This window comes from Fibroporia radiculosa, assembly GCF_000313525.1.
Source record: "Fibroporia radiculosa TFFH 294 genomic supercontigs, scaffold542, whole genome shotgun sequence".
NCBI lineage: Eukaryota > Fungi > Basidiomycota > Agaricomycetes > Polyporales > Fibroporiaceae > Fibroporia > Fibroporia radiculosa.
The window spans coordinates 1-27,054 of record NW_012133219.1 but is presented as its reverse complement, the minus strand read 5'-3'; the positions used below and the strand labels follow the sequence as shown (position 1 = coordinate 27,054).

General features: G+C 50.6%; 7 protein-coding genes across 7 annotated transcripts; 2 read left to right on the top strand and 5 right to left on the bottom strand.

Annotated features, from left to right (window-relative positions):
- Positions 1–367: 367 nt before the first annotated feature.
- FIBRA_01244 (uncharacterized protein) lies at positions 368–2,480 on the bottom strand (the record flags this gene model as incomplete). The annotated part of the gene is made up of 16 exons (XM_012323122.1): positions 368–447; positions 502–516; positions 576–648; positions 717–744; positions 800–808; positions 862–904; positions 962–1,118; positions 1,181–1,258; positions 1,310–1,340; positions 1,395–1,417; positions 1,471–1,496; positions 1,549–1,618; positions 1,706–1,848; positions 1,904–2,025; positions 2,082–2,118; positions 2,174–2,480. The coding sequence occupies 16 exons, from the start codon at positions 2,478–2,480 to the stop codon at positions 368–370; spliced, it is 1,242 nt and encodes a 413-aa protein (XP_012178512.1).
- Positions 2,481–5,400: 2,920 nt separating this feature from the next.
- FIBRA_01243 (uncharacterized protein) lies at positions 5,401–8,741 on the bottom strand (the record flags this gene model as incomplete). The annotated part of the gene is made up of 11 exons (XM_012323121.1): positions 5,401–6,120; positions 6,180–6,706; positions 6,760–6,884; positions 6,944–7,413; positions 7,465–7,682; positions 7,744–7,809; positions 7,863–7,943; positions 7,997–8,190; positions 8,238–8,435; positions 8,497–8,519; positions 8,574–8,741. 11 exons carry the CDS (start codon positions 8,739–8,741, stop codon positions 5,401–5,403), a joined length of 2,790 nt encoding a protein of 929 aa, XP_012178511.1.
- An 802-nt stretch (positions 8,742–9,543) lies between these two features.
- FIBRA_01242 (uncharacterized protein) lies at positions 9,544–10,260 on the top strand (the record flags this gene model as incomplete). The annotated part of the gene is made up of 1 exon (XM_012323120.1): positions 9,544–10,260. The coding sequence occupies one exon, from the start codon at positions 9,544–9,546 to the stop codon at positions 10,258–10,260; it is 717 nt and encodes a 238-aa protein (XP_012178510.1).
- Positions 10,261–10,876: 616 nt separating this feature from the next.
- Positions 10,877–13,193, bottom strand: FIBRA_01241 (uncharacterized protein; the record flags this gene model as incomplete). The annotated part of the gene is made up of 7 exons (XM_012323119.1): positions 10,877–10,987; positions 11,048–11,133; positions 11,188–11,264; positions 11,319–11,845; positions 11,910–12,586; positions 12,640–12,825; positions 12,875–13,193. 7 exons carry the CDS (start codon positions 13,191–13,193, stop codon positions 10,877–10,879), a joined length of 1,983 nt encoding a protein of 660 aa, XP_012178509.1.
- Positions 13,194–15,224: 2,031 nt separating this feature from the next.
- Positions 15,225–19,068, bottom strand: FIBRA_01240 (uncharacterized protein; the record flags this gene model as incomplete). The annotated part of the gene is made up of 4 exons (XM_012323118.1): positions 15,225–17,289; positions 17,346–17,739; positions 17,793–18,384; positions 18,433–19,068. 4 exons carry the CDS (start codon positions 19,066–19,068, stop codon positions 15,225–15,227), a joined length of 3,687 nt encoding a protein of 1,228 aa, XP_012178508.1.
- Positions 19,069–20,596: 1,528 nt separating this feature from the next.
- Positions 20,597–22,426, bottom strand: FIBRA_01239 (uncharacterized protein; the record flags this gene model as incomplete). Its single annotated transcript, XM_012323117.1, has 8 exons — positions 20,597–21,239; positions 21,293–21,321; positions 21,376–21,581; positions 21,641–21,742; positions 21,797–21,873; positions 21,924–21,956; positions 22,008–22,076; positions 22,143–22,426. 8 exons carry the CDS (start codon positions 22,424–22,426, stop codon positions 20,597–20,599), a joined length of 1,443 nt encoding a protein of 480 aa, XP_012178507.1.
- Positions 22,427–24,409: 1,983 nt separating this feature from the next.
- FIBRA_01238 (uncharacterized protein) lies at positions 24,410–25,589 on the top strand (the record flags this gene model as incomplete). The annotated part of the gene is made up of 3 exons (XM_012323116.1): positions 24,410–24,835; positions 25,156–25,307; positions 25,457–25,589. The coding sequence occupies 3 exons, from the start codon at positions 24,410–24,412 to the stop codon at positions 25,587–25,589; spliced, it is 711 nt and encodes a 236-aa protein (XP_012178506.1).
- Between the last annotated feature and the right edge of the window lie 1,465 nt (positions 25,590–27,054).

The window sequence follows — 27,054 nt, the reverse complement described above, 5'->3', positions numbered from 1 at the left end:
CAAGCTGCAAAACGCGTGGAAGGTAGGAATGAAAATATTCATGCAGCAAGACTTTCGTCCGTCGCTGACCAAAATTTTTCCGGAGACCCAGGGAAGACACTGGGTTTTTGTACCGAACGAAAACTGCAGTGCCCACGGGAGACATGTCATTTATTCTGCATCATTCATGCATTCAAAATCGTAAGACATTCTCGGAAGCTTCATGTAGCATTGAGCGATTGAGCATGACATTGGTCATATTATAGTTTGACCATCTTCAGATCTACTCACCTACGACCTCTACATATATCGCACATCCTTGCGTCTACCTTGTCTTCTAGTGTCGGTTAACAAATTGTTTAGGAAACCGGAGTCACCCAGTCTGCCATCATACCACGAGTGGCGTTTTCGCCATTAGCGCGAGGATGTCCCAACCAATATTCCCTGCGGCGATTTGCGTAATCTCAGCTGAAATAATGATTGGTCAGAAAAAAATTCGTGAACAGCCTTCGGATAGCATACCTTGGGAATCGTAGCCTATGCGAATCATATCAGTCAGTATATTTATCGATTGGATAGCGATCAGATAAACGCACCCGGAGCAACTTCGACAACGTCTGCGCCCACAATTTTGAGGCCATTTAAGCCCTGAAGAATCTTTCTCACTTCCTTATAATGGATGAAATTACACTGAAAGTGAGCAATGCGCACAAACGAAGATTGGATTGAAGTCATACTCTAGTAGTGAATCCGCCTATCTCGGGACTATAGAGCAATGTTCAGCTACAACGACTCCATGAGAAGGGATAGGTGTACGCACGTCCCAGTGCTACCAACAGAGATTGTGAGCCAATTATATCAACAAATGGTCAATGAACTCACGCAGGTGCCATCCCAAGGTCTATCACGTCTATATCGAATGAAACTATTCCATAAATTCAGATCTAGTTCCACGTGTGTAGCATTCTAAGGTATCGCTTACTGTATACTGGGTTGTCTCCAACCGCATCTCTAATCTTCTTTACAATGCCCTTGTAGCTGATATCTTCTATTTCCTCAGCCTGGATGATCACGAAGCCTGCTTCGTAATCGTCATCGTAGTCTTGCCAGCTGTCCAGCGCACCGTGTATACCCACGTGCTGGAGATATTTGGAATGATGTGAGACATATTGCATGAAGTTAGTGGTGATATGTCGCGTACGATATTAGAGTGATTTGACGCCAGGAGACCCTCCTCGTGCGCGTGCCAGAAGTAATTATCGTGTGTCACTGGGATCTCCTGTAGAATGAGAATGAGTGGAACAAACCACAAAATTGTTTACAGGCAGACCAACTTCATCTGGAAGCCACGGTCCATCGGGCTTGGTGTGAACAAGGATTAGCTTATGATGCATTACATACCTATAACCGCTTACCACTCTTCGTGGCTTCCAAGTATCTGAGTAGAACAAATCCAGGCCGCCGCATACGTACAATAATATAGCGACGTACCAATGTGGCTATCAAAATGAACGACGCTGTAGTAATATGAAATCTCAGCCTCAGCGTCCTACTTAATGAAACGCACACCCGACCTGACCGGACCGTATATTTGAGCCATGCCCCGTAGCATCGACAGTGTGATAGTGTGATCTCCGCCCTGTAAATATGCAACATTAGTACTGTATAGGCTACATGCGCGAGAATTGCTAATGTCACGCCCTAGTAGTTTAGGCGTATGACTTACCAACGTCAGAATCCGAGGATGGAAACTCCCGTCCCTTGCTATACTTTCTCCCTCGTAAATGCGAAGGCTCTTCTTGGAGAGGATGGCAGAACTAGCTAGCTCGAGTTGTCGCAGAGCAACTTTGTTGTCTATGTAAACCATAGCTAAAATGCACCTTCATCAGAAACTGGAACGTGACTATGAATGTATTGCACACACGGACGTCACCGCAGTCGACCACTTCGAGGTGCTCGCTGACGCGCACTTTCATGGGAACATTGATTCTGGAAATCCCGAGACGTCTGGCACCTTGACGTATGCCATTAGGACCAAATCGTGCCCTTAAAAGAGATGGTTTGGTCAGAAATTCTTCGTCGGACCAAACGAGTCAGCTCACCCTGAACGATATGTCGTGGCAGTGTCGAAGGGCGCGCCTGGGAAACATGAAATTCACACAAAGACACGACATGGAGAGTGGGAGATTCATACCAAGCACGGCTACATCGAAAAGTACCCCTGCATCGGCCCCGAAACATCGCAATGGTAGTGCGCCCGCGAACGTCGTGAGACCATTCCAACCCTGCTCAGCCCAAAAGAACGGCTCTTCCAATCCTGAAGCGCGATTTATGCGCGTATCTGAGCCATTTCCCGCTAACTTCCCGCAAAACTTACGCGTCGACTCAGCGGTCGTCCCGCCGGTCAGGGAGACTTGCTCCCCACTCGCGGCAGTCCTAACAACATAGACTGCGAGCGTGACCCAGATACTCAGCAGGGAAAGCGAACATTGCGGAAACATCAGGAAGGCGTGCGAGAAGGACGGATACCAGTACGACTAACGTTGGCGCCCGCCAGAGCATCCCGTCCTCCACTTTATGTATGTTTTTGCGGCGCTGAAAGAATCGGACGCCGACACTGAATCTAGGCCGTTCGACTAGTAGTATGCCGCCTTGACCGTAAGTGGCATCAGGCCGGTGTACGTGAAGGCTGAATAATGAGTGGGATGTTATCGCGTATTCCATGATGCAGAGATGGTCTTTGGCGAACGCACTCATGTTCCCCAGCGGAACCGAGAGCTTTCTCTCATGAGGTATTAACGAGGAACCGTATATCCACTGGCGTTCAAGTAAGTCGCGTAATGGGCTTAGCCATCATTGACGCATCTTCAAGTTCGCTAAATTCTGTCGCGGTCCCGTCGAAGTCACGGCGTGTTGTTGATGAAATTGCACAAGGTACTGAGCGTCAGTACAACATCGGGAGCAGCTCAGGATACTAAATAGTAAGAGTTAACCCCTAATGGAAGTTTCAATAATTGAGCTTGGATTTTAATTTTCGCAAATCTAATTGGTGTGGGGCCGACGCGCTACAAGTTCTCAAACCTACCGCGCCCGGTAGGACCATCCAGAATGGAATTTAGTACTGGAGAGATACAGTCTCTGCTTGACCGTAAGGGCGACCAGCGAGACATGATTCGTACCGCGGCCGGTACGACACCCTCCGTTTTTGGAGGCTCCCGCCTGCCGAGCCGATTTGGAGGCTGACGGAACTCAGGGGGTCGACAAAAAAGAGTGATATACCTGGCGGGTAGAGGAAATAGGAGTGCGCACTCTCCTTCTTGCACCTCAAGGATCCCGCCAGATATTTTTTTTAATTCGAGCTCGGAGAGCGCACTCTCTTTCGTGGCTAACAAACGGATCGCGCCAGATCCCTTTTCGCATACCCACCATCCCTCCCTATCCATATAGCATTTTGTCCTGTATTGTCCGCAGTCTTTCGAACCGAAAAAATGTATTTTTAGGGCGTTTCCGGTGGGCCAAAAGCCATCGGGACGCTGCGTCACGCCAAACGATGGTTTTGAGAGTCCTCGCTTGGACAACAGTCCGAACTGCTGCCAATTATATAACGATGTCATTTGGATAAACAAATACATAAATACATCAATGATGTTGAGTTTTTATAAGAAAACCATCGGTTTACTGCTCTCAGCTACACATGGAAGTCCTTTACCCTCTCCTTTTATTCTTGTATTACTCAACTGGGCGCAGTAAAATGCAGGGTAAAGGTCAGAGTACTATCGGAGACGGCCTTACGGTACCCAACCAACACCCTCATAATCTGTACGGCTACCTTGTCGGCGCAGTAATGAGACTGGAACTCCCGGTAGCCCGCTCTCTGCAATGTGCGCGGAACGCGTTCACCCTATACAATGTGTAGGTATAAGGAAGCGCATTGGCTACCGGCGAGCGTCGCCGGCCTCTCGATCCGTAGCGACCTGGGCGAGTAAGTATCTCCCAGCTAGATCTATGATAGACTGGGGACGTGGAGGAACGATCCCGAGCGCTACTAGTACCCTGGCCCTGCTCCAGTGTTCATGGGAGACGCTGACGACCAGGCACCTCGAATATCACTCGCTCAGTGATGGGGAACTTTAGAGCCTGACGGCGAAGGGTGCGTACCGGAGAATAAATCAAAGAGTTTTTAATATAACATTAGAAAAAGAGCTTGACATAAGTAATGAAGTGATGGTTTGTCTCCGCACTCCTGAAGTCGGATGAACGTATGAGCACATTTGCCTCGGAACTTGATCTCAAACTCAGTGACATAGACTCCCAAATACGAAACGATTGGCACAGCATCACATTTGACGTACGGCCGCACTGCAGCGGTCCGACTGACTTGTCATACATCCACTCGTACAATTACATCGAGCATCAGACAAAAAACACCATGAGATGGCGATGAGCGAAGGGCGAGCGATCCCTGCCGAGGACAGGCGCGGTGGCCTACTGTCTTTCAACAGGCACAGGCCTTGGATGACTGAGCGCAGTTGCAGTCCACACCGCTGCCACCACAAGAACACTAATATGTCTTTTGGTTAAAGAACATGGGCTGAGACAGCTTCGGAGGCACGCACGGCGCTGGAATGAGTCTTGTTAGGGCAGTCGGCGCAGTTGCACTGTCCCTTGGTGCAGGCACAGCCGGTTCCACTTGGTCCGCAAGCGCTGCACCAGCCGCACGACGTCATCAATATATGAAGATGACGCAAGTCGGGTGAGCCACATACCCGCAGTTGTTCTGACAAGTGCAAGCCATTGAAGAAATATATGAAGCTTGGTTTGTAGCGAGTTGGTTGCAGAACGATAGAAAGGAGCACTTGAGAGCCGTCGAAGAAGTACGGGGGTTATATATGATTCCGCGCGCCCCAAAAGAAAGGAGCCCAGAGGCATGTGAATGACGTTTACCATGACGGGCACAGCAGTTACCCCAGTTTGTATACCATCTCACGCTTGTAAAAGTGGAGGTGCCATACATTGCAATTTCAGGATTTATCTTTGCTTCGAATTTGGCCGCAAGAGAGCGGATACCATTAGCCAGTGCGTGTCTTCCAGCATTCGCAGCAATCTATCCAATCTCGCATATGCACTGCGGGGATATGCCGAGTACCCCTACTTTGTCCGCTGTAACTTACCAGACACATAAGTACTTAGTCGTCACATTTAAGTGCCGGAGTCAGGAGCGATAACCCGTATCCATGTATCCAATCCTAGGCACTAGCTGCATTACTGGTTAGTATTACTGTATAACAAGGATACTGGCAGAAGAAGCCTTGAATCCAATCCTAAAGTAGTGGCAGCAATTACTATAAGACTGAAGAGCACGGCCATGGAAAATGAGTAATAGTACACGAATAGGGTTAGGTTTAGACAGCTCACTTTCCGTCACTCCTTGGCATGTTCAGAGTGATCTCTACCGCGACCCTTTCTACGCTCTGACAGAAATCGCGTGAACTTCGATCCTCGCCGCTCCTGTTTCGATTCGGCCATGAGATCATCGTTGTTATCTACCTGACCTTGTGGGTCGCTGTCCTTGTCCTTGTCCTTATGTCCGTGGTTGTGCTTGTCCGGAGTCTTCGTCAGGAATTCTACCAAGACTGACCAGAGATTATTACCGCTGATCACGTGCTCGTCCGCGAGGAACGCCTGATCTGCAATCCTCGCCAATCGCCGCGCCTCCCCCGTATCTCTGCGCGCGACAATACTGCTCGGAGGTGGTTCCTCGCCCACATCGAGCGCCCACGCCCACGGCCAGCTGCCTGTGGCCATTAGTCCCTCCTGGATGCCTCGCGGCGGCTGGGATTGGCCGCTCGGTCTGTGGACGGCTTTCTCATCTCGACTCAGAAACGTCTGCAGATGTGCCATGTTCCGCATCGTGTCGCTCTGCGCGCGTACCAAGTTCCGCTGACGCTTCTCCTCAATGTATTTTTCCACTTTCGCGAACTTCTTCGCGAACTTGGCTCGCCCGTCAAAGTACCTGCGCGCAACCAGCTCAGACATTACTCCAATAAGCTCGGCGGGGAACGCAAGTGCGGGAAGTTCCTCCTCAGCTTCGAGGGCACGGATAGTCCCATCTGTCGAGATCCTTTCCCGAATCATGATATCCTGAAAAAGAGGCGCCACATATCAACATCAGGACATACAGTAATGCCAATGTGACATACCAGCCCGTTATCGTAGACAGATGGCTCTCCCGCAGTACGACCCCTCTCTCGCCTTGACAGGGTGGAGAAACGGGGCCCAGCGACATCGCTTGATTGGGATGATTCCCCCGCGGCAACCCCTGAAGACTGCCCGTTTCCCCACTGGAACAAAACGCTTGCCCGATGAATCTTTGCACTTACTACTCTTCTCAGATTGCCTTTCGAGGACGGACCAGCTTCACGCTCGATGATCGCGCTCCTCGGCGCACGCAAGCGCGGACTGATATCGCTGATGCTAGACGACGAGGACTGACTAGTTGGCATCAGAGATGAGGAACTAATCGAGTGGCCCTGAGGAAACAATGGGTAATCTGGGGTGCGAGACGGGCTCTCGACAGGCGAAGTGGTGATAGGAACGTCATCTGAAATGATCGAAGACGGCGTAGGGAGCATGCCCGTCGTATACTTGCAGAAAGTCGCGATAGCGCGATAGCAATACTTGGCCGGAGTCGTGAACGCGAATAGAGTGGGGAGCGTATGAGCCGCATCTTCACACACACGACAATCAGGTGCTAATAATAGACTTATGAAAACAGCTCACCGTCATATACCTGCAGATGCACCTTCGTAGGACCAAACCGCTGTTCTATTCCGTCTAGAGCAGGATACATTTTACGTGTTTCCTCTTTGACGCGATATTTATCCGGATAGGCAGCTTTGTGAGCGCTTTATCACACAGGACAGAATAAGCCACACGACCACTGAACAGACGTAAAATCACTTACAGATATATGATCTCGTCTCTGAGGACTTCCTTTTCGCTCACAATGACTAACAGTGGGGGAAGGCCACCCAAATACGAAAGCGCAGAACTGACAAGAGGATGTGTCAGCAAGTAATTTGGCGTGTACATCTGTAGTTGGCTGTCTATCGTCAGAACTTCCCCGGATTGTGTCTGAAGGCAGATGGCCTGGTTCCGTACGGACGTAGACGAGTCCGGCAGTGACGCCGTAGATCCTAGATGCAACGTCTCCCCGCTATGTGCATCGAGGAACTGGTGATCGGTGCATCCTGGTCCCTGGTCTTGCACGGAGCGATCGGCTGCGTCTGGACTTGTAGGCCTGCTACCCATGTGTACAACCTCGCGGACACGACTGCGGATGCTATCCTGCATCTTGGATGTGAGCTCGTCTGGTGGAGGTGGCCAGAGCGTGCTGGGCTTGTGAAATGACAGTCCATATGGCGGCAGAACGTCCTGCTCAAACAAAACGTCAAATAAGGAAAATTAGACAAAAATACAACGTACGGTGGCCGTATTAGTATGTATACTGGGGAATGAATGTGTCATGTCACACCATGGTGATATGAGTACAGCGCCTGCTGGCATCGGCAAACCCGAATCACGGATGACCTGTAAGAGAGATACCGACAGGCCTCCTCCTGCAGAATCTCCGGCCACAACAATATGTGCAGGGTTGACAGGACAATGCGAGGCGCCTTCAGGCGGCCGGATGAGGTACAAATCTGTGAAAGCAACGATCAACATCGAGGACACACGACAAAATCAAATGTCAAAAGCACATACAAGCGGCGAGAAAATCTTGTAGCGCGCAAGGGAAGGGGTACTGGGGGGCAAGTCGATAATTTATTGCTAGATGACAGGTATAAGCGCTCTCAATGTGCTGACAGAATGACTGCGCGTACCGAACACACGACCATTAATCTTCCTGGCGTAGCGCTCAAGACTGTACCTTTCCTGGTCAATACTACCAAAGTAGTATCCACCTACATATAATGTTCTGACGATAAGACAATGTGCCAGAGAAGATGCTGCTCACCACCGTGAGCATACAAGATGCATCGCATCTTATCCATCTCGGGATCATACACCGCAGGCATCTCTTGTCCGAGATCGTCGCTCGTAGCCGCTTTATGCGCATCTTTAGCTTTGCCTTTCTCCTTTTGCTGCGCCTTGCGCCGTCGTTTAGCTTCTGCCCAATCCTTCTTGGCCGTTAACCATTCTGCGTCGATGCTGCGAAGCGTCCATACAGCTGTTGTGCGCGCAGGAAAATGACTCACCCGCGAATCCCGCGAACCTGCCACCATTTAGTACCACCGACAATCCGCTTCGTAACCTCCTCCCCACCCAGAGCTTGTATGAGATACGTGGCCGCGTCATCGCAACAGGTCATAGGGACGGTCAATCGTACAATGTGCGTCCATGGTGGCGTTGGAGTGCGAGTATTTGAAAATTCTTGCAGCTCTTCTACAGTGTGTCTGGAATGGATTATTGGATCGAAGTCAGTCTCGTCGATCTTTTGATATCCCAAAAACCCACTTGACTGCCGCTTCCATAAATGTCTGCAAGCAGTGTCGTTAGGATGATATATCAATATTTAGAATGGACAAACCAACCTTGACAATATGGAAGGCCTCATCGTACAGTAACTCATCCTGGCTCAACTTGGTCACCCCATCCCCGCGCTCTTTCAGTACGCGTTCGAGGTAATGTTTAACGAGTGTTTCAAGAACCAGGGGCCCGAGCTTCAGCCCGGCTTGGCCGAGGAGGGAATTGAGAGGCATAGTTGCCTCTGGTAAGGACAGAAAACGCGTTCATGGATACCTGCCGCCGGGAGAAAGTGGCGGTAGACTAAGCTGCGGCTTGGCTCCGACATGGCTTGGAACATGAACCGACGATTCGGTTCGGCAGATGCAAGTCGAACCGAACCGCCGAATGGTTCCAGGGCCGGATCTTGGTAGGCTCTGTGCCAGTGCGCCCACTACACCACCAGCTTCAAGGTTTTCAACTACTACTACGAAGTCCAATCGCAATGTTGGCCCGAAGAGTAAGAATTTGGATTGAATACAAACTACTGAGATCAGTCTGAAGGGCTCTCCCGGCTCCGAGTCGAGTTTGATGATGTACATCAGCCGAATATGCGTGGGCTGAACCTGACTCTCAAACTCCGACTTATGCTTATGTTGACAGGACTACGACTTTCTTCAGTGCTAGATAAAATGGCGTTCACCAGAGGATTCCAGGATGGGCTTGCGAAGGCAAGTATGACCGTGAGTATTTCCCCCCCACGTTCCTGAATGACTGACCACCAGAATGGATCCTGAAGACTTCTATCGCAGAAACGTTCGTCCTACAGCTTACGGTAATATCACTGGCTATCTCATACATCTCACTCGTGCCATATGCTAAATCAAGTAATCTCTTGCCGTGCTGCACAGGCTGTCAGCAGAATGCTGTTGCCAGTGGCATGCTTCCCCTTCTCCGTGGGTACCACACGCTACTGAGGCTCAGAAGGCCCTCGTCGCTCCCAGGAGGATTGCGACAGCCCCTCCCCTCTCGATACCCCTACGTTGAACGTACACCACAATGGCCCTGAAGCTGAACTACCAGCGACCTCGCCCGCTCGCTCGTCACCTGGGCATCTCCATCACGACCTGCGTGCTGTTGTTCATCTCATTCCTTCTATACCTGCTCGTCGCCCTCTCTACCCCCATTATCAAGTCTATCTTTCTCTTCGAAATCAAGTTCAACGAGGAAGATGGTGACGTTGCATCTGGCGTCGCGACCAACCTACAATTTGGCGTCTGGGGTCTGTGTGCATACAGTGTACTCCCCGGCTTCGAATATTGCTACGGGCCAAGGCTGGGATACACCATTCCGGAGAGCATATTGTCCCTGACAGGATATCCAGACCTTGTGGACGACGTGGTGGAAGTATTGACGATTCTCTTGGTGCTTCACCCAGTTTGCGCCGGCCTCTCCTTCGTTGGGATGTTCACATCCCTCTTCCTCGAGTCGCACGCAATGTGCATCATATCCCTCATCATAACTATACTCACCATCATCCTCGGCTGCCTTGTGTTTGCCGCCGATCTCGCATTGGTTATCATCGGTAGAATCAAGATATCCGCGCTCTCGGACTTCTCGTACTATGTCAACTGGGGTCCAGCTGTGTGGATGATACTCGCGGCGGTCGTCTGCTTATGGGTCGGGATGATCCTGCTTAGCGTTGTGGTGTGCCAATGTTGCGGGGTTGGAGTGGAATATAACGAGGACGAGAAAGATGTTGAGAGCGATGCTTGAGGGTTGGGGGTTGAGTGACTTGTGAGTAGATGATCTCGATTTGAAGGTTTCTTATCTAAATTCGTTGATTTCAGTGTGGTCTTCACTAGACTCTTTCTCGACAGTAAGACCCTTTTATGACTTCTTACGACTTTTACGACCAAGATGACATGGTTCCATACAACTTTCCCTTCGATATATTTAGCTTATCTCTTGTCATTGGCATCGTATCTCGCCTTGTTATGTGCGTATCTGTGGCGATTTTGGCTTTGTCGACTCTCAGGTAGACTATTCCGGTATGGGGTTTTAAGCAGAGCGCACAAGCAGCGCCAGTGCGCCATTGGAGATGGCGCTGTCGATCTTAAATTGGGCATAAACTTGACGTGATCCGCGCTGATCTGCAGCATTTGATTCGACCTATAGACGGAAAGGTGGGCGGCATCTGCATTTTATCATATGCGAATTAATACTGACGCCAGGATCTAGGCTCTCAGCGACGCCGTCGACTCTGGGTGTGGTGGGACTCTCTTAATCACAATGTTGGAGAGTAATCTAGGCACTTTAGCATGCACTTCAAGTTGAACATGCAATGTGCGAGAGCGCCAATTCTTGTAAGTCTGAGCAGATAATCTAGCATCTATGATATGTATGTGGTCGGAGGCACTTCAAAAACTCTCGATCCCGTCACAACGGGTTTAATGACATCCGCATCCTGCAAGGCAGCAAAGAGGTTGAAAAGCATCAAGTCCTGCAACATAAAATTCTTCAGCAATGGCTTGCAGAATACTGTACCATACCAAAGACTCACGCAGTTCTTTGCCGTGATGAAACTCAAGGTGACGGGCAGGTATTCTATCTGTCCCGTAATAGTGGAATTGTACGCCGCCTCGCCGACTGTCGTGAAGGAGGGTTAGCAAGTATACGCAGAGCGGATTACAGGCTCCACACCAGGCACCACCATATCGGGGGTCTCAGCGAATACAGCAATACGGCCTGAAGAGAATCCGAATGGTGTAGTAGGAGGTCTAAACCGGTTGTACGTGAGCATGAGCGAATGCAGGACACCGGTTCACACTCACCCTGGGTATGCGTTGCGATAGGTTGTGCCACCAGAGCTCTGGGGGTAGAGGAAGATAGCATCTGAGCATGTATCTGGTACGCCTCCGGGCACGATTTCTTTCTGGAACCAGTCCATGAATGTTGTTTTCTCCACTATAGCTTCATTATGAGCGCTAGCAGGGAGTGACCAGCCATAATCCCACCGTGTAAGGGGGGCAGGGTCGATGAATGGCTTACGACCACCGGTAGCCGCGGCGTAGTCCCTGAAGAAAGGCTCTGCGAGGAGGGCGATTTGGTCTGTAGTAATGAGCGTCGGATAGGTAGTGTTCAGGAACTCCCGGAGGGTAGAAGATACGTTGGACGGTTTTGTACTGTCCCACATGGTGGTCAAGTTGATCTCGGTGCGCGTCGTCCCCAAGAACCCTTCGAGCTGGGTGATGAACGCGTTGAATGTCGCGCCGACTGTTCCAGGCGCAGGAGGTTCGGCCAGATAGCTACTTCCGAACGAATCAACAGGGAAAAGAATCTTTTTCGGGTATTGGGAGTACTACGCATCAGTTACGACTTGATCAGTACAAAATCGATGCGGACGAGTTCAACCGACGACTGACCGAGGTGAAGTTCTGGTACCACCAGTGGCCTGCCTGTGTCCATAGCTTGGCGTCCCGAGAGAAGATACCAAGTGTGTCAAGCTCAGGGGAGAGAGGCATAACATCATCCGTAGAGATTGCACCATGGGACGGCCTGTTGCCGAAGACGCCATTCGCACCGGAAGGACCGCGCATCGACCCTCCAGTATCACTCCCGATAGCGAAATCCAACCATGAGTACGCCGCCATCGCAGTACCCGAGCCTGTCGAGGAACTGCTGCCATCTTGGTATCCATCGCCACGCGGGTTGTACGGCGCGTGCAAGTCGACCCAATCGTCCGTGGCAACTTCCCCATTCGCGAACTGTGAGCTCTTCGTCTTGCCTACGAGGACCATCCCACCGTCGAGAAGACGTTGCACGGCAGGCGCAGTCTGAGTCTTTGGCGGGTAGAGCGCCCAGTATGCACGATTGCCACAGCCAGTATGCAAGCCTTGTACATCGTAAATGTCTTTCACACCGAGGCGGTAGCCAGCGAATGGTTTCTCGGCCGTGGGTGTGAAATAGAGGCGGGAAGGTACTGGTATACTCTCGGTCGCAGCGCCAGAAGTTTTGGCAGATGCCACTTGGAATCCACCGTTCCCGTTGGGAACAGTACCATACACGAAGGACTGCTGTTCGTCGTTGTATAGACGATAAACTAGATGCTGCACTTCTCAGACGCAGTTCATGTATTGCTTAGGAGGAACAAACCTTCAAATATGTTGCCTGTTGCTGGTTCTAATAGATATGGACCAGAGGGCAGACTGTTTGTGAGAGCGATGCCGCCGGAGTAGCTCGAAGAAGATGTAAGGAACTTGACGGCATACTTTGACTTGGCTGAAGATGACAGCGAAACCGAGGGTTTATGACCAGTACCATTGTACTTAATATAGAGTCCTGACACATGTACGTTAGATGGGCACATCCGTGACAATGCAACGCATACCGGTCATGAATGATGTGGACCAGACATCGTCGCTTGCAGACCAGGCTTTTGCCACTACGTCAAGTGCGCTGTCATCAAAGTCTGATTCGGATGTTGGGATCACGGAGAAAGGGACGAGCGAGCCGGTGGAGCTGCCAACCAGACTCAGGAGCTCTGGTAGTCCAAAAAACCCAATCCGAGATACTGGAGATGGGGGCGCGAAATATGACACGTTGCCGAGAACGAAGGTTGTACCCGTCGAATGAAGAGTGACTTGCGTAGCAGCCGCGAAGCTGAGAATGGCTAGTGCACTCACAATAACAGCTGCAATGAGACCCATGACAGAGGATTAGAAGTAATACCACTGTTGGGTTGCATAATCTGCATGGCACTCGCGTTTTTATACTCATGGCCAAGTATGCGATGCGATTCGTGCGCGATAACGAAATGTTCCGTACCGTACTATGGGCTTGCCAATTGATGCCGAGACTTCTCGATAGTGAAAGCATGAGCGACAACTCACAGAAAGCAGAGCTCGAAGTGACCCTGGCCTCTCCGCATATCCAATAACTGGAGTAGATAGAAGAGCATTGTCAAAATATGCCAGGCCCCTCTGCTATCACGACGTAAGCTCTGAAGACATCGGTGCGGTGCATATACGAATGTATTCACTTACCACAAAACCATGAACGCCACCGCAAGTTACCCTCGCTTCCACATCCTTATCTTACAGCTGGCTTCTTGTCCTATCATATGACTTGGACTTGGCAGAGCGGGGGCGAAGCCGAACAGTGTTGAGGGCTTCTGTTCGTTAACTAGAGAGAAAATTCGGTCGGCATACAAGCAGTCTACACGGCATTGTGCGACGATAGCTAGCGTTATCTACCCTCAGCGGTCTGTCGATGCAGCTTGGCATGAACTGGATAACTGACGGGCATTTAATCTAGTGCCTGCATGTCCAAATGTTTTGGCGAGAATGACCCGTTTGTCGATACTTACTTCTTCTGACCAGTGTCCAGATATTGCAATCTACCTGCAGACTAAGATGACCCCGCAAACACTCACCGAGCTACTTTGCTTTGTGTACAATAACTTGGCAGTGGAGCGTGAGCCGCGAGCTGAAACGTCATAGACAAGACCCAAATTTCTTTGTGTTACTCGTCAAAAGCTACAATGAACTCACATCGTGGCTTCAACGTGCTTCTCGCTATAAATTGAAGTTGTCCGGAGCCCTCAGGGAAGCTCGCATTGAGTAAAAATACTCACACCTGGGACGACATTACCTCCTCTCAACACTTGGTATGGCTGTCATCACCATCCTGCTTTCAAGTATCGCCCTTATCTCAGTAGTGAAGTCTGTGTTTCGTAAGTGCACATGCTAGTGGACTAAGAATGATATTGATGGTTGCTTACGGCTGGCTTGCGGACTCCGCATTGTCGCTACTATAGCCCCACTCTCTGGATTCGAGACCGAAGCCGACATCAAGTCCGCATCCACCGCTTTCTCGATCGACTGGAGCGTAGATCCTGTGATGGCGCCCCTGCCCAGATATGGGCGAACAGCGTCCATACCTGCCATCGCGCTCAAATGATACGGCCAAGGGCACACTGATAATGTGTTCGGGTACCTTGATGAAATTACTAGGTGCAATAGGAGTTACAGAAATCCTGAATTGTCTTATGATGCCGCGAAATTCATTGCCCAACATCCTGGTTTCGCCGCTGTCTTGATAACCTGAGTCATCGACTGGTGTCTGTATGAGTCAGAATGATCCCTCAAAGCAATAGGGGCCTGTTCTTGGCTTGTTATGTAATTAAGGTAACAATGTCACTGGCCGAAGCGAGTTAAAGAGCAACACAACAAGAACACGCTACGACGGGATTGAAGGCGGACACATGTTGTTTTGGTTATGTTGACGCACGCAATACTGCTTCCATACGGCACCCCCAAATGGCAGCGGTACACACACCAACATTTTACAGCTCACGATTGAAAAGGAACTATGTTGACGAAAAACGTACTGAAAATCCACGATAAGTGTCCACCGTGACGAACGGCAGGGGTATCTGGGCATGTACCGGTCTACAGGCATGCCGCAAATGCAGTAGACCATAATGCTTCAGAAGCAGCGATCACGAATGAAGCCTGGAGATTGTTTGACTACCAAGAAAGTTGGCGGCAGTCGTCAAAGCGCGACGGCGAGCGAGCGCTGTTAGAAATCTTAAATAACATATTGTGGCCTAATTCAACTTACAAGTGTAGTAGCAAATTGCTCGGAAATTGAAGTCAAGCATAAAGCTATCCGTCAAGCTTTTAATATTACGTAGATTAAATAAGCCCAAGCTTATATATAGTATACTGTTCAAACGTTTATCCTCGGCTGTCGTCGAAAGGCTTCCTCTGGTGTCTGACTGTGATCCCGACAGGATTGCGGTATACCGAGCCTGAGCTGTACCTATATTTTTCATCGTCACTCAGTACACGATCCTGTGCGAAATCATACTCCTCCAGGATCGCCTTCGTCATAACCTGGATGCTTTGCAGCGCAAACCATCGTCCCGGACAGAGATGAGGCGTGTTGGGTCCAAAGCTTACAAACCTATCGCTACCAATTGGAGGATCCTGTTCGATGAACCGATCAGCTTTGTAAAAAGGTGCATCTTCGCCCCAAGCACTTGTCTCCCTGTGGCGATAATAAGCCGACAACGACCCAGCCTGTCCCCTCGGAATGTAGCGACCGGGCTCGGATGGAAGCTGGAACGGCTGTAAAGCTGTGCGTGCTGGTCCTGTTGCTGGTCCTGAGAGTCGGATTGATTCAAAGACGGCACCACGCAGGACTTTCCATGGTTCAGTCCGGTCCATGGATAGATTTCGTAGCGTTGCGTCGGAGAGGGACCTGACAACGTGCCCTTGCAATCCGGATTGATTCACGATATCAAAGAATGTACTCGTCAAGGACGCTTGCAAGTTCGTGAGCCCAATCCAAACGAGGAGGCCAAGCATGTCCGAAGCTTGCTCATCATCCTGTACTTCAGGAATTACGAAGTTCAGCAGGTTATAGTCTTTACCCCCGCCAACTTGACGCCGTTTCGCGATCAACGGCACCAAAATTGGGCGCATCTTCTTCCAATCGGTCGTGATAGGTCGACGAGCAATGAAGCGCAAGAACGAGGGCAGCAGGGTAGCCAAACCCATGGCATTGACAGAATCGTCATTAAATTGTAGGAATATCTTCAGTAGCTCGGGATTGTCGAAGCCTTCGGGACCCACTACGCAGCGAGACACCACGTACGCGATGTACAGGTAGAGATAGTCATTCAGATCTGTGTAGTGCTCTGACATCCGGTCTCGTGCCACGAGTGGATGTGCCGCGAAGAAGGAATGAGCCGCGTCCTCGACTGTCTTGGCAAACCCAGCAAGCGTCGCTTCGTCGTGAAGATGAGCTCGAATAATCTTCGTATGGAGGTCGGTCGCGAAATTTGCGTCTCCCGTGATGAGAGCAGTATTGACACTAGCAAGGAAGTCATGTAACGAAAACTTGATCTCATATGGTCCGTCGTCAATGATAGCCTGCACGTCTTCAGGCTTAGTGATGACAAACTGTCGGGTGTTGGCCAACTCCAGCCCGAAAACTGCACCACTCCATTTCTTCATACCTTGCTTTACCAGTCCTGTGGGATCCGACTTGAACTGCAGTGCAACACCAAATAGCGGCCATTTCCACATCAAAGGCGGCTGCCCAGGACGAATTTCACGACGCAGTGCCCAAATGAGGAAAAAAATAGGAATGGCAGACAATGCTGTCAACAACTCCTTCCTATGCTCCTTGACGAGCACGATGACTACCTCGAGGCCCGTCAGTGCTGTCTCGATCCAATTCGTCTTCGGTGTCAGCGAGCACAGAACAGGATTTGTCTCTGGATTATATGGGAAGAGCGGATTCTTCTGTAGACAGTCGATCTCGCTGTTCTCCGCGATAAGCCTCCACAGGAGGTTTGTCCCATGTGCCTGTAAGTCGAGCTCTGACAGCCAGAACATGTTTAACCATCGTGCTCTAGGAAATCCCTCTATCGGGCGAGGCTTCCAGATCAACTCCTCGAGCGCGTTAGTCGGTGTACAATCCCATGGCGCATCCACAATCATGCATCGCATCATGGCGTAGCCCACAGAGAATCGGTCGGAGTTTCCGAGGCCAAAGAGACTGAAAAGACTAATGATGAGGGCTGAGCTAGGCACGGTGGTACCCGGAAACATGGTCTCTTCTAACTGGCATCCAACGACAAGATCGACGTCATCCGGATGCTTGTACAGCCGCTTGAGATTTGCGACGGCCTCTGGGTCCGAGGAAAAGTCCTCGAATCGTTTTCGGATGGGGATCACCACAGCGGGGTCGTGACTGTTATATGCGCGGAAATATTGATTGAAAGTCGGTAGTCTAGAAAAATGGGCCTCAGAGGAACATATGGGCGAATATAGTCCTGACTAACTTACCCCTGCTCTCGCTCGTGAACGATGCTCCACGTTGCAATGTCGAATGGACTACCACGATACCTTCCCGCGGACCTAAATGCTTCATCGATACCCGACTTGAAATTTGGAATATCGGTGGCCACAATCCCGCGGAGTATGTTCTCCAGGCCTGCCTCCACGAACCCCTTCGCATCAAATGCACTCTCGAACAGATCCTTCTCGTATATCGTCTTGTTATCCGTATCCTTGAGTGGAAATGATGGAATGATAAACTCGTGGAAGCGATATACGATCGCCATCTCCGCAGACGCAGCCATCGGTTTTCCGTCCTTGGTCACCAGCGGCCACGGATAGCTATGTATGGGGTTGAGCTCCAAAACATCCTTGCCATACATCTGGCGATAGAGAGGAAAACCTGAGTCCTGTCCGTCAGCGAGAAATATAGTTTGATCGTTGGGGGACACTCACCATCGTCTCGCGGCCACGGCATAGAATCGTTCCCGCTCGTCTGCCAGTAGGCCATCTGATATGAATTGGCAATCAGCTGGAACTTCGCCGCCATCGCCAGTCGCACTGTCTGGTAGATCCTTTCGTCGTTGTATTCGGGATGCTGTGTTGCAAGCAAATCGCACATGCGGTTGTGATCACGCAGCAGCAGCGTGTGGACAGACAACATAATCCAGTCCTCGTTCGTCCGTGGGTCTCCTCCCGCGAATAGACTCTTCACGTCTACACCTGGGCGAGTTCGCATAGGAAGGCCCATGGAATTGAACGGGAGATAGTTCCCTGGCGAGGTACGCAGCTTGCCCTTGTCGAAGGATCGTAACGCGCGCGACACCTCCGTTGTGCTTCCATATAGGGAGCTCACATCGATCCAATTCGTTGCCTGGTTCAAAGTCTGGCGAGGGTTGCTGAGCGATGTTCCCGTGCCAGCGACAGCCTCCGTACGCCACACACGAAAGGTGGTATTGAGTGGGAAGGTTTCTTCATCATCAGGCATTGGAACGTCGACGAACTCGGTGAGGGAATCCTCGCTATACGTTACATCATGCATGATAAACTGGTTTAAAAAAATGAGTGATATTCAATACGCAGGCATGAAACGGACCTCGATCAGTCCCAGGAGAACGGGAGTATGGTCATAATAAAGCCTCTGCTTCCGCTTAAAAAACGCATTGCTGACAGCACGCGCATTCGGGCCATCCCTTGGCTCGCTAATCCCGTCTTTGTAAAAGTATTGGTTGTAGTCTCGAGAATGAGGTTGACCGAGCTGGCCGTAATACGCGTGATCTGTCTGCAGCCAATTGCAAGACCCATCGGTTGTGCGGTAGAACCACTTCGCTTTGTCAGCGGAACAGGTTGGGTCGATTGGATATCCGAGATTGGAGAAAAGTGATGTCGCCTCACGGTGTGGTGGGACAGTTGGTAGATGAGGTGTGCGAAGTTTCGCAAGACGATCATCGGTGGGGGATTTCGGAAAATCAACATGATTCCAGAGGTCCTCCAGCGACTTGACGTCGTCAGGGATGGTGTTGTTCACAAATGGAGTCTGAAGTTCGCTGTGAGAAGCAATCGTTGAGCGTAGCCAGTGAAGGTAAAGGTCATCCGGCATAGCGTCGAACTCCGGCTTGCCGTCCGTGGCTGCGCCTTGTGAGAAGTGAGCAGTACGCGTGCGCCCGTAGGGCCAGTGAGAGGCTGAAGCGACATGGATGGACGCAAACACGAAACAAACCAGACTGCGCATCTTGCGAGATGAAGGGATGCGACATACTGGAGTTGGAAATGGTCATTTTTATACAAACACCAATGCCAAGCTCCGAGCAAGATATGGGGCGCCGGGTATTGGACACTTGATGACAAGCTTGTTGGTACACTGAATTGGCACAGCGTAGTGCAACAAAAACATCTCGGGACTAGTACTAGTAGATTCCGGGATGCTCGGACAATGAGCGCGCACTTCAATTACAGACGCCCTCCGATATGCAGCCCGGACAAGGATCGCACTGGTCTCGTGCCCGGACGTGTCGAAGACACGCCTGGGTACGAGACCAGGATCGCACCAGCTCTAATTCCGAGATGTGAGAACGACCAAGGAGTGTGAGCAGGCTTCCTAAGTCTTCTAGCTATAGATGGGAAGAAGGGGAAGAAGCTATATGTCCGGTACATTACCGGAATGGATTTTCACCGGCTGTGGCTTAAGCGCTGAATGTGACTGAGTGGATCGTGGAGCAAAATTGAGGGGCCCGGATGCGAGTAAGTGGTGATCCGACTCCAGGCTGCTAGACCGATAAGTCAATATCGGAGTAAAGCCGACTGATCCATGTACGCTATGGCCACATATTGCCAAATCCCTGCGCCCTGGAGAATGGAGAATGAAGATCGTATCAACTGAGCGAAATCGGCTTCATGAAGTATGTTGACAGACAGTCCTGAAAACACTGAACATAGGATGGAGAATAATATATTATTCTAAAACGCACCTCACAGATAATAGCACTAATCATAACGTCCATACGCATCTGTTTTGGCCAGCAAAGTGAAACTTCAATGGAGGTTGCAACTGAGCGATCCAGTCGTACTGCCCGTCGTAGGCAATTATTGGTCACAATCCGGGTAGCAATGTAAACCTGTTTTATTATTATATTCTGAGTGAAATTTACGACTCAAATCCGGATCAGAGTCAAGCGAAACATCATGAAAACTACTCCAGAGTCAAAGTCTCAATTCCATAAGATGTGAAAACTTGAGAGCAAAGATTATGGTAAGGCTAGTAGACGGGTTTAATATATAAGCCACTCACTCATCATCCACATTCTGATTCCTTGCCCTTCGTTATAATGCAAACTGACGCAACCCATCATATTAGTATGTCCACATATCCTGCTGGGGGCCAACTTGAGGCAGCAGCTGGCCAATTCAAGTTGCGCGAGCATAAACTCAGAGTTACTAAGCGTCTTTGAAAACTCGCCAAAAACCTTAAGCTCTCAAGAATCTCACGGTAGTCGTTCGGTGCAGCCGTGAAAACGGAAGAGGACAGAGCAGAGGCGAGAAAGAGAGAGAGGAAAGAGAGCAAGAAGGGTGGAGCAGAGAAGGAGGGGACGGGGGAAGAAGAGGGAGAAGCGCGCAATCTAGAAACCAAACAAACCTGTCGATCGTCACAGTAATCAAGATGTAAGTGAAGGCATTCGGCAGCATGATTTTCTGTACAGGCTGCACGGGTGTCGGATCCTCCAATATCCATCTAGCCTATCCGACAAAACTTCATCTTAAATTTATAAACCCTGCAATACCCCAGCCTCTCCCTCTATGCCACTCACACGCTGACCAGCCTCCATCTCTATGCATCCAATATCGTCGCGTCCCACTTCCTTCAAGAATCCATCCACCTCGCAAAGCGGCTTCTCAGACCGCCCGCATATAACCAAGTCTTCCCCGACGGCTCGTAACCACTCTGTGACTGGCTTGCTAAACCATCTCGTTATAGGGCCCATGGCGAGTGCGCCTTCGGCCTGAAACCAGCCTAAATGCCCGCCCATCTTCGTGACCGCAAGTACAACATATCCATTCCCGCCAGCATCAGTCGGGAACACTTGCACGATTGGATCGTCCTGCGCATTAATCGCGAGGAACGGCACCCGAATCTGTGGGAGCATCTGGTGGCTCGACCCCCATGTATAGTACGCTCGTGCGTCCGGAAATGGGAATGGCGGCGATGACCCGCCAGCGATGCAGTTAAATGTGTTATCGAACATTTCCATCGTAGGAGACGACAGCGCGAGACAGGGCTCGAGCGCTTGTTCTACGGGATGTCCGGGGAACTGGCGCAGAGATGCGGCATGCCCCTTGATGACGCTTTGCAGGTTCGTTCCTAGTGCTTTGGAGTAGATGATGCGATGGAGCCACCTGCGTTCGAGTCTGTAAATGGTGAATCTCAGTACTAGTCTTCGTCGCATGGCACTCAGACGTACGCATCACTGTTCTTCAGCAAGTCCCAAGGCTGGATCACATTCTGTATTTAATGACTTGAACATCTGCAACAGACTCGACTCACACAAGCTAGAACGCAGGCAGCAGCCAGACGGCAGCTCTCGCCCTCCTCTGCCACATATCGCGTTAAGATATTTCCACCCACAGAAAAGGCCAAGCCCAGTAGGATAGCGCGAGGATATCGCCTTCGGATATAGTATATTGCGACTCGAACATCATCTGTAGCTCCAGCAGAGTAGAATTGAGGACTAGTGATTGGAACCCCTGCACCTACAAAACATGATCGCTCAGCGTGTCCGCACGGAGGACATGAACATGAATGGACATACATCCGCGGGAATTGACCACTACAGCCCGGTAGCCAAGTCCGCCGCTTTCTGATGGTGCACATACGACAGAGAGAACGGCACGCACGTAAGCCTCGTGCGACCCTGTAACGAAGATATATTCGAAACTATCCGGTATGAGAACGATGAGACACGTACCACCCGTCAATCCATGGAGTACAACGATAATGGGCCTGTCGTCTTGCGCACTATCAGGTGGTGTAAAGTCCAAACCACTGGACAATGCTATTCAGCTACGGCAGCTGTTCTGAAGGAAATAACACACAGGGTGCCCCCATCCGCCGTTCGTAAAAGAGTCCTGGGTGTATGTCAGTACTCGGACAATTCCTCCAGAGCATAGAGACGCCACCTCTGATATTCGATCTTGTCCACTGTTGAGAAGTCGCCCACGACGGAGTAGCAAGTTTGTAAGTGACCGCTAGAGCGTAAGAAATTCGAGCTCATGTGAGTACGCGCGCGTAAATGACACATCAGATACACTCACTTGAAAAGCCACCACGCTGGCATAAATGGAGAGCTGCTCAACGAAGGACACCTGTTCTCCACAAATGTCTTCAGAGACTCATTCTGATACTTGGATGCGCCGTCTGTGATGATTGAATTCTGGCACAGGGAGCATTTCACAAGCAAAGATACAGGAGAGCAAGAGTAATGCAGTTTCGTGCGAAAGTATGCCCTGTATGCGTGCGACCAAGAAGACAAGAGCCTCTGCAAGACGAGTACAATCGAGAATGCGCTGAATACCGCGCACAGAGTCAAAGCAGACATCTAGAGCTGGTTGAGGGAGAAAATAATTGACGCGCCTGTTCTCCCAACAACATCAGGCTGTGTAGGGCGCATATCAGACGCTAAGTTTGCGAGAGACGGCATCAGGAACTACAGAATCACTGCCAGGACTCGCTTGGGATTAACTGAGCAGATAAACGCGCTTGCATCACGTGTGAGCTGTTTCCTCAACGTTTCAACTGGTGCCAGGTATCTCCTCGAATTAATAGTACTGAGGACTACTGCAAGCACTCGCTGAATTGAACCTCCAATACGATGAACAATCCTGCTCATGTACCCCTTAGGCTACGTCCCACTATCTGGACATGACTAAACCTTCAAGTTGATCAGGTTCGACCCATTGTCAATCTGTCAATTTAAATGGGGAATCTTGATCCTCTGATCTGTGCCTCTGGCCCTCTCCTACTGCACCCGCACGGCATCCGAAATTGGAGGACAATCATATACAAGGACTTTATGTATTTATCGTTGTCCGAGATACCTTCAGCTTCGAGGCCAGGCGCTTATACCGATTCCATACCTTCCCATATTGGAAGTCGCTTGTTCCATATTAGGTTCTCCCCTTTATACCCTACCGGAAGGCGTTCCCCTTGTAATGAGCGGCGTGCTCGCATCCTCTAGCTTTTGAGCGTATAAGAAGGGGGGGAAGGTTATGATGTCGGTACGCCTGCTCGTTGACCGACGCCGCCCCATTCGACCACCCTCTCCTCTTCGCCTCATCCACTGCATCAATAGCCCACGTTTGTTCTTGTCAAGCATAAGGCTCTGAAGACCAGCATACCGCTCAAAAATCCTGTATCATCCAATCTATACCTGCCAGGACGATGTTCTCTCGTGTCTCACAAACACTCACATTCCTTTTGATCTCCGCGTCTCTTGGTATGGTTCTACCATTCATGCCTTCGAGCTCGCAAGTTAACTTCAGCACCATTTCAGCTTCCTCATCGCCCGCACCAGCACCTCAACCAATCGACTCCAATATTGCACATGTCATTGCGATGAATAACAACATCGGATGCTCGGGACCGCAAGGATGCTTGGCTGTGAGTCTTACTGACTGGCGATCCTTGGTGGCTTATTTCACCATCTCTCCGTATACAGGCACAAGAAACGAATGGCACCTCAAACGCAGCGGCGATTCTTGCTGCCTCCGGAGCCTTTTCAACAGCAGTTCCGGGCAGGACAAATGCGCTGGTTGCTGCAATCACAGTGGCTGGTAGTCTGTCCGTTGCTGTGCTGCTATGATTGCGGCTACGCCCTACGTGCGGCGCGATAATCGCGGTCGACGTTGGGCACCTAGCGACGATGTATCTTATATTATGTATATGTTTAGGACCATGCATTCCGACTCATTGTAGCGATTAGATTTTCTTAATGCACACTTCAAATCGCAATATGTTGCAAATACATTGTTCATCGAAGTTGCTCTGCTGTGTGGGCTCGAATCGCTTCATCATATTCGACGTTTAATTCATTGAGTTGAACTTACAGTCAAGCAGCTACAGTACATAGTTACTCGGCTCCACAACGTTAGCCGCGGCACAGCAGTGTCCGAAAACGTTGGTTTACATCCGGTCTTCAACTGCGACCTTCATGCATCCGTGTACCATATTCATTCCGACCCCATACTCACACTCGCAAGAGTGACTGACAATGTGGCTTGTATTACGGTAATGGACCTTGCAACGCACACTTCATTTTCATCGTGGTCTCAATGCGTTAGAAGATAAGCAACATACAATTATATATATATCATGATGTTTGCGGTTTCAAGTCCGCTGATATTCTGACTACATAGTCGCTCACCGTAGGACCTAGGTTCGTAAGGCCCACGGCATCGGTCTTATACAGCTCTACAAAGGCTCATATTGGTCTGTCTCAAGCTGAGGTTTCTCGACGACGGCGGACACAGCCAGCTATCCCGGTCCCTTCCTCTGCTCCCCCCGCGATCGTCCATCGTGAAATATGTCTGCATACGGTGTCATCGCCGCGACCAATCGCTCTGGCCCCCTTGCCTCCACGCAATGGGGTCTCGCATCCAAGCCAGAGTCAACCTATTCTGCGAGTACCCTGACGATCCACCACACTACCCTGGCTTCTGCACAGGCCGTGCCGGGACTGGTTTCTTATCTGCGCAAGGTGTTCGCCGACGAACTCGAGCGCGGTATGACATACCCGCAGGAGATCCTGTCTGGCCAGGACTATTCCCAGGACATGTTCGAGGCGTACTACTTTGCTGCAGACGTGTTGATTGCAGTGCTGGATAACGAAGACCCTTCCAGATCTCAGGACGAGTTCACCCAAACAAGTGATGGAAGTGCTATAGAAGGTGGGATCGAGCAGGCGATCAAGGGCCGGGGCTTGGAAGAGTGCATCGCAGGTTGCTACTATGTGAGTGTACTTTGACAACATCGCGGCTGCGGCAAGACTTCGCTCCCGAGCTGTGTCCGCGCACTGCAAGTTGTATGTATCTGATGCCGTCCTATGTGCGCGCCCTCGCTTCTAGGTGAAACCCAACTATCCAGGTCGATCATCTCATGTGAGTATCTGCGCAGTGTTATATCTGCTCGGTCTACATCAGATGCTTGGTCGTCATCCGACTGTGTATATATCAGGGATGGATGTAGCAGCAATGACACATGCTATTTGAGATGACTAGTCATGTCATCAGCCCACAATCCACTGCCCACCACTCACATCTTCCATTGTAGATTTGCAATGCCGGTTTCCTTGTGCCGCCTTCACAGCGGGGGAAAGGCATCGGTGCGGCGCTCGCCCGATCCTTCCTGTACTACGCGCCACGGCTGGGGTACGAAGCGAGCGTGTTCAATCTCGTCTACGTCAACAACGTCGCCAGCGTTCGGTAAGTCCCACTTCGGTTTTTGCATCGACAGTTCGTCGTGATTGTTATTGCATATGATTCCCGGAATCATGCCCTGGAGTGGTCTCCATCGTTTGGCGATCAACACCGTTCGTTCCCCATACTGATAGCATGTAACTCTGATACAACAGGCTCTGGGAGGCTCTCAACTTCACGAAGGCAGGGCGTATACCGCGCGCTGGGCGACTGAAAAAGGCTGATGGCTCTGGAGAAGAGTTTGTGGACGCATGGGTATTCTATCGCCGGTTCGATCCAGTTCAATAGCGGTGCCAGATATTTGGTAGAGCGCAGGAGTGCTGACAGACTGCGAAATAAAAGAAACTGTTATATTCAACGCCGAGTGATGACTTTCAAAATTTGAAGTATCCCGAACGACCGTGCGCCGATATCATGCGCTCAAGGACAAAAACTTCGGAGATCAGGGAGGCTGGTCGGGCAGTCACGCAGTTTCAAGCGACAATAATAATAATGGTGCCATGGAGATCTACGGAGTTCACCAAAATTCTATGCCCTATCTGCATCATTTCCTGCACCCTACAGGGTAGCGTAGAACCCGCCGCCAAGCACTAACAGTCGAGTTAGCGGGAGGCATATATTCAACAACCGAGACAATGTCGTGGATAAGTTTCTGAATGGGTCATCATTGCTATTAAAGACTTTTTGACAGTTCGCAAGGAATGCCCACAGACCAAATATACGTTCAGTCGGATAGCTATGAGGTGTGTCACATTGCTGCTGCGCAATGTACACGAATGGGCCATCTGATTCCTGACACCCGTGTCTAACAGCACGCGCACGAGGCCTGAAACATTGTCTGAATCATCGCTCAACGGTCATCATGACAAGTCGGAAGGAATGACAGCTCATGCGCTCACGCTCGGCCTGTGCACATTTGACATCCGAGCATTGCCCAGTACACTGACCATGTCACGAATACCGCAAGTCAGATTTACTTCGTATTTACATCAGTCCTCAACGCACGTAGACAGAGTTGTACCAGCAGTGAAGAGACTCGCAGCAAATCTACATATTCCCACTGCGGCTCCTCGCACAGCAAAGCAATAACGCTGGTCGGTTGGATCAAATGGCAGTGAATCTCCGTATCGCAGCAAGGGATCTTCAAGCCTGCATGGGAGAAGCGTGCACCGAGCTAGCCATGCGGGCTGTCGCGCAGCCGTTTACAAAAGCTAAAATGCCCACGCGAGCTTGAGAACTGTACAAACACGCCTGTACCCTCTTCTCCGGAGGACCCCAAACAAATACCGCCTCTCCACAAGGCCGCCTTCTTCCTTCCCATGCCCTTTGGACCGTGCGAAGTCGAGCGAAACCACGACCGCTCCGTACTGCGCAGACTGCGGTGCTTCTCCACGTCGAAATATACTTGCTGATTGACTCGGCCCGACGCGTGGTGGAGCCTTGCTTACTGTAGGCAGCGACCTACAGCTCCATTTCGGACCACGGCAGAACCTGCAATCACAGGAAAAGGCTGGATGGAGTCCCTGTATGTTCCGAGGAGACGAGGTGGATCAGATTGACTGAACACTGTCGGAGCATGAGCTGTTTCAAAACGATAGTCGGAAATTCCCGGCTCAACAAGGCAAGACTAGGTGAGAGTGAGTGCATCGGGAACCGCGAGAAATTGCTGGCCACTTTTCAGGACTTACCTGAAATGCGCACTCATTGTTGCGAGGCAGTCCGGGAAAGGACAAGCCGAGAGCATGTGATGTGT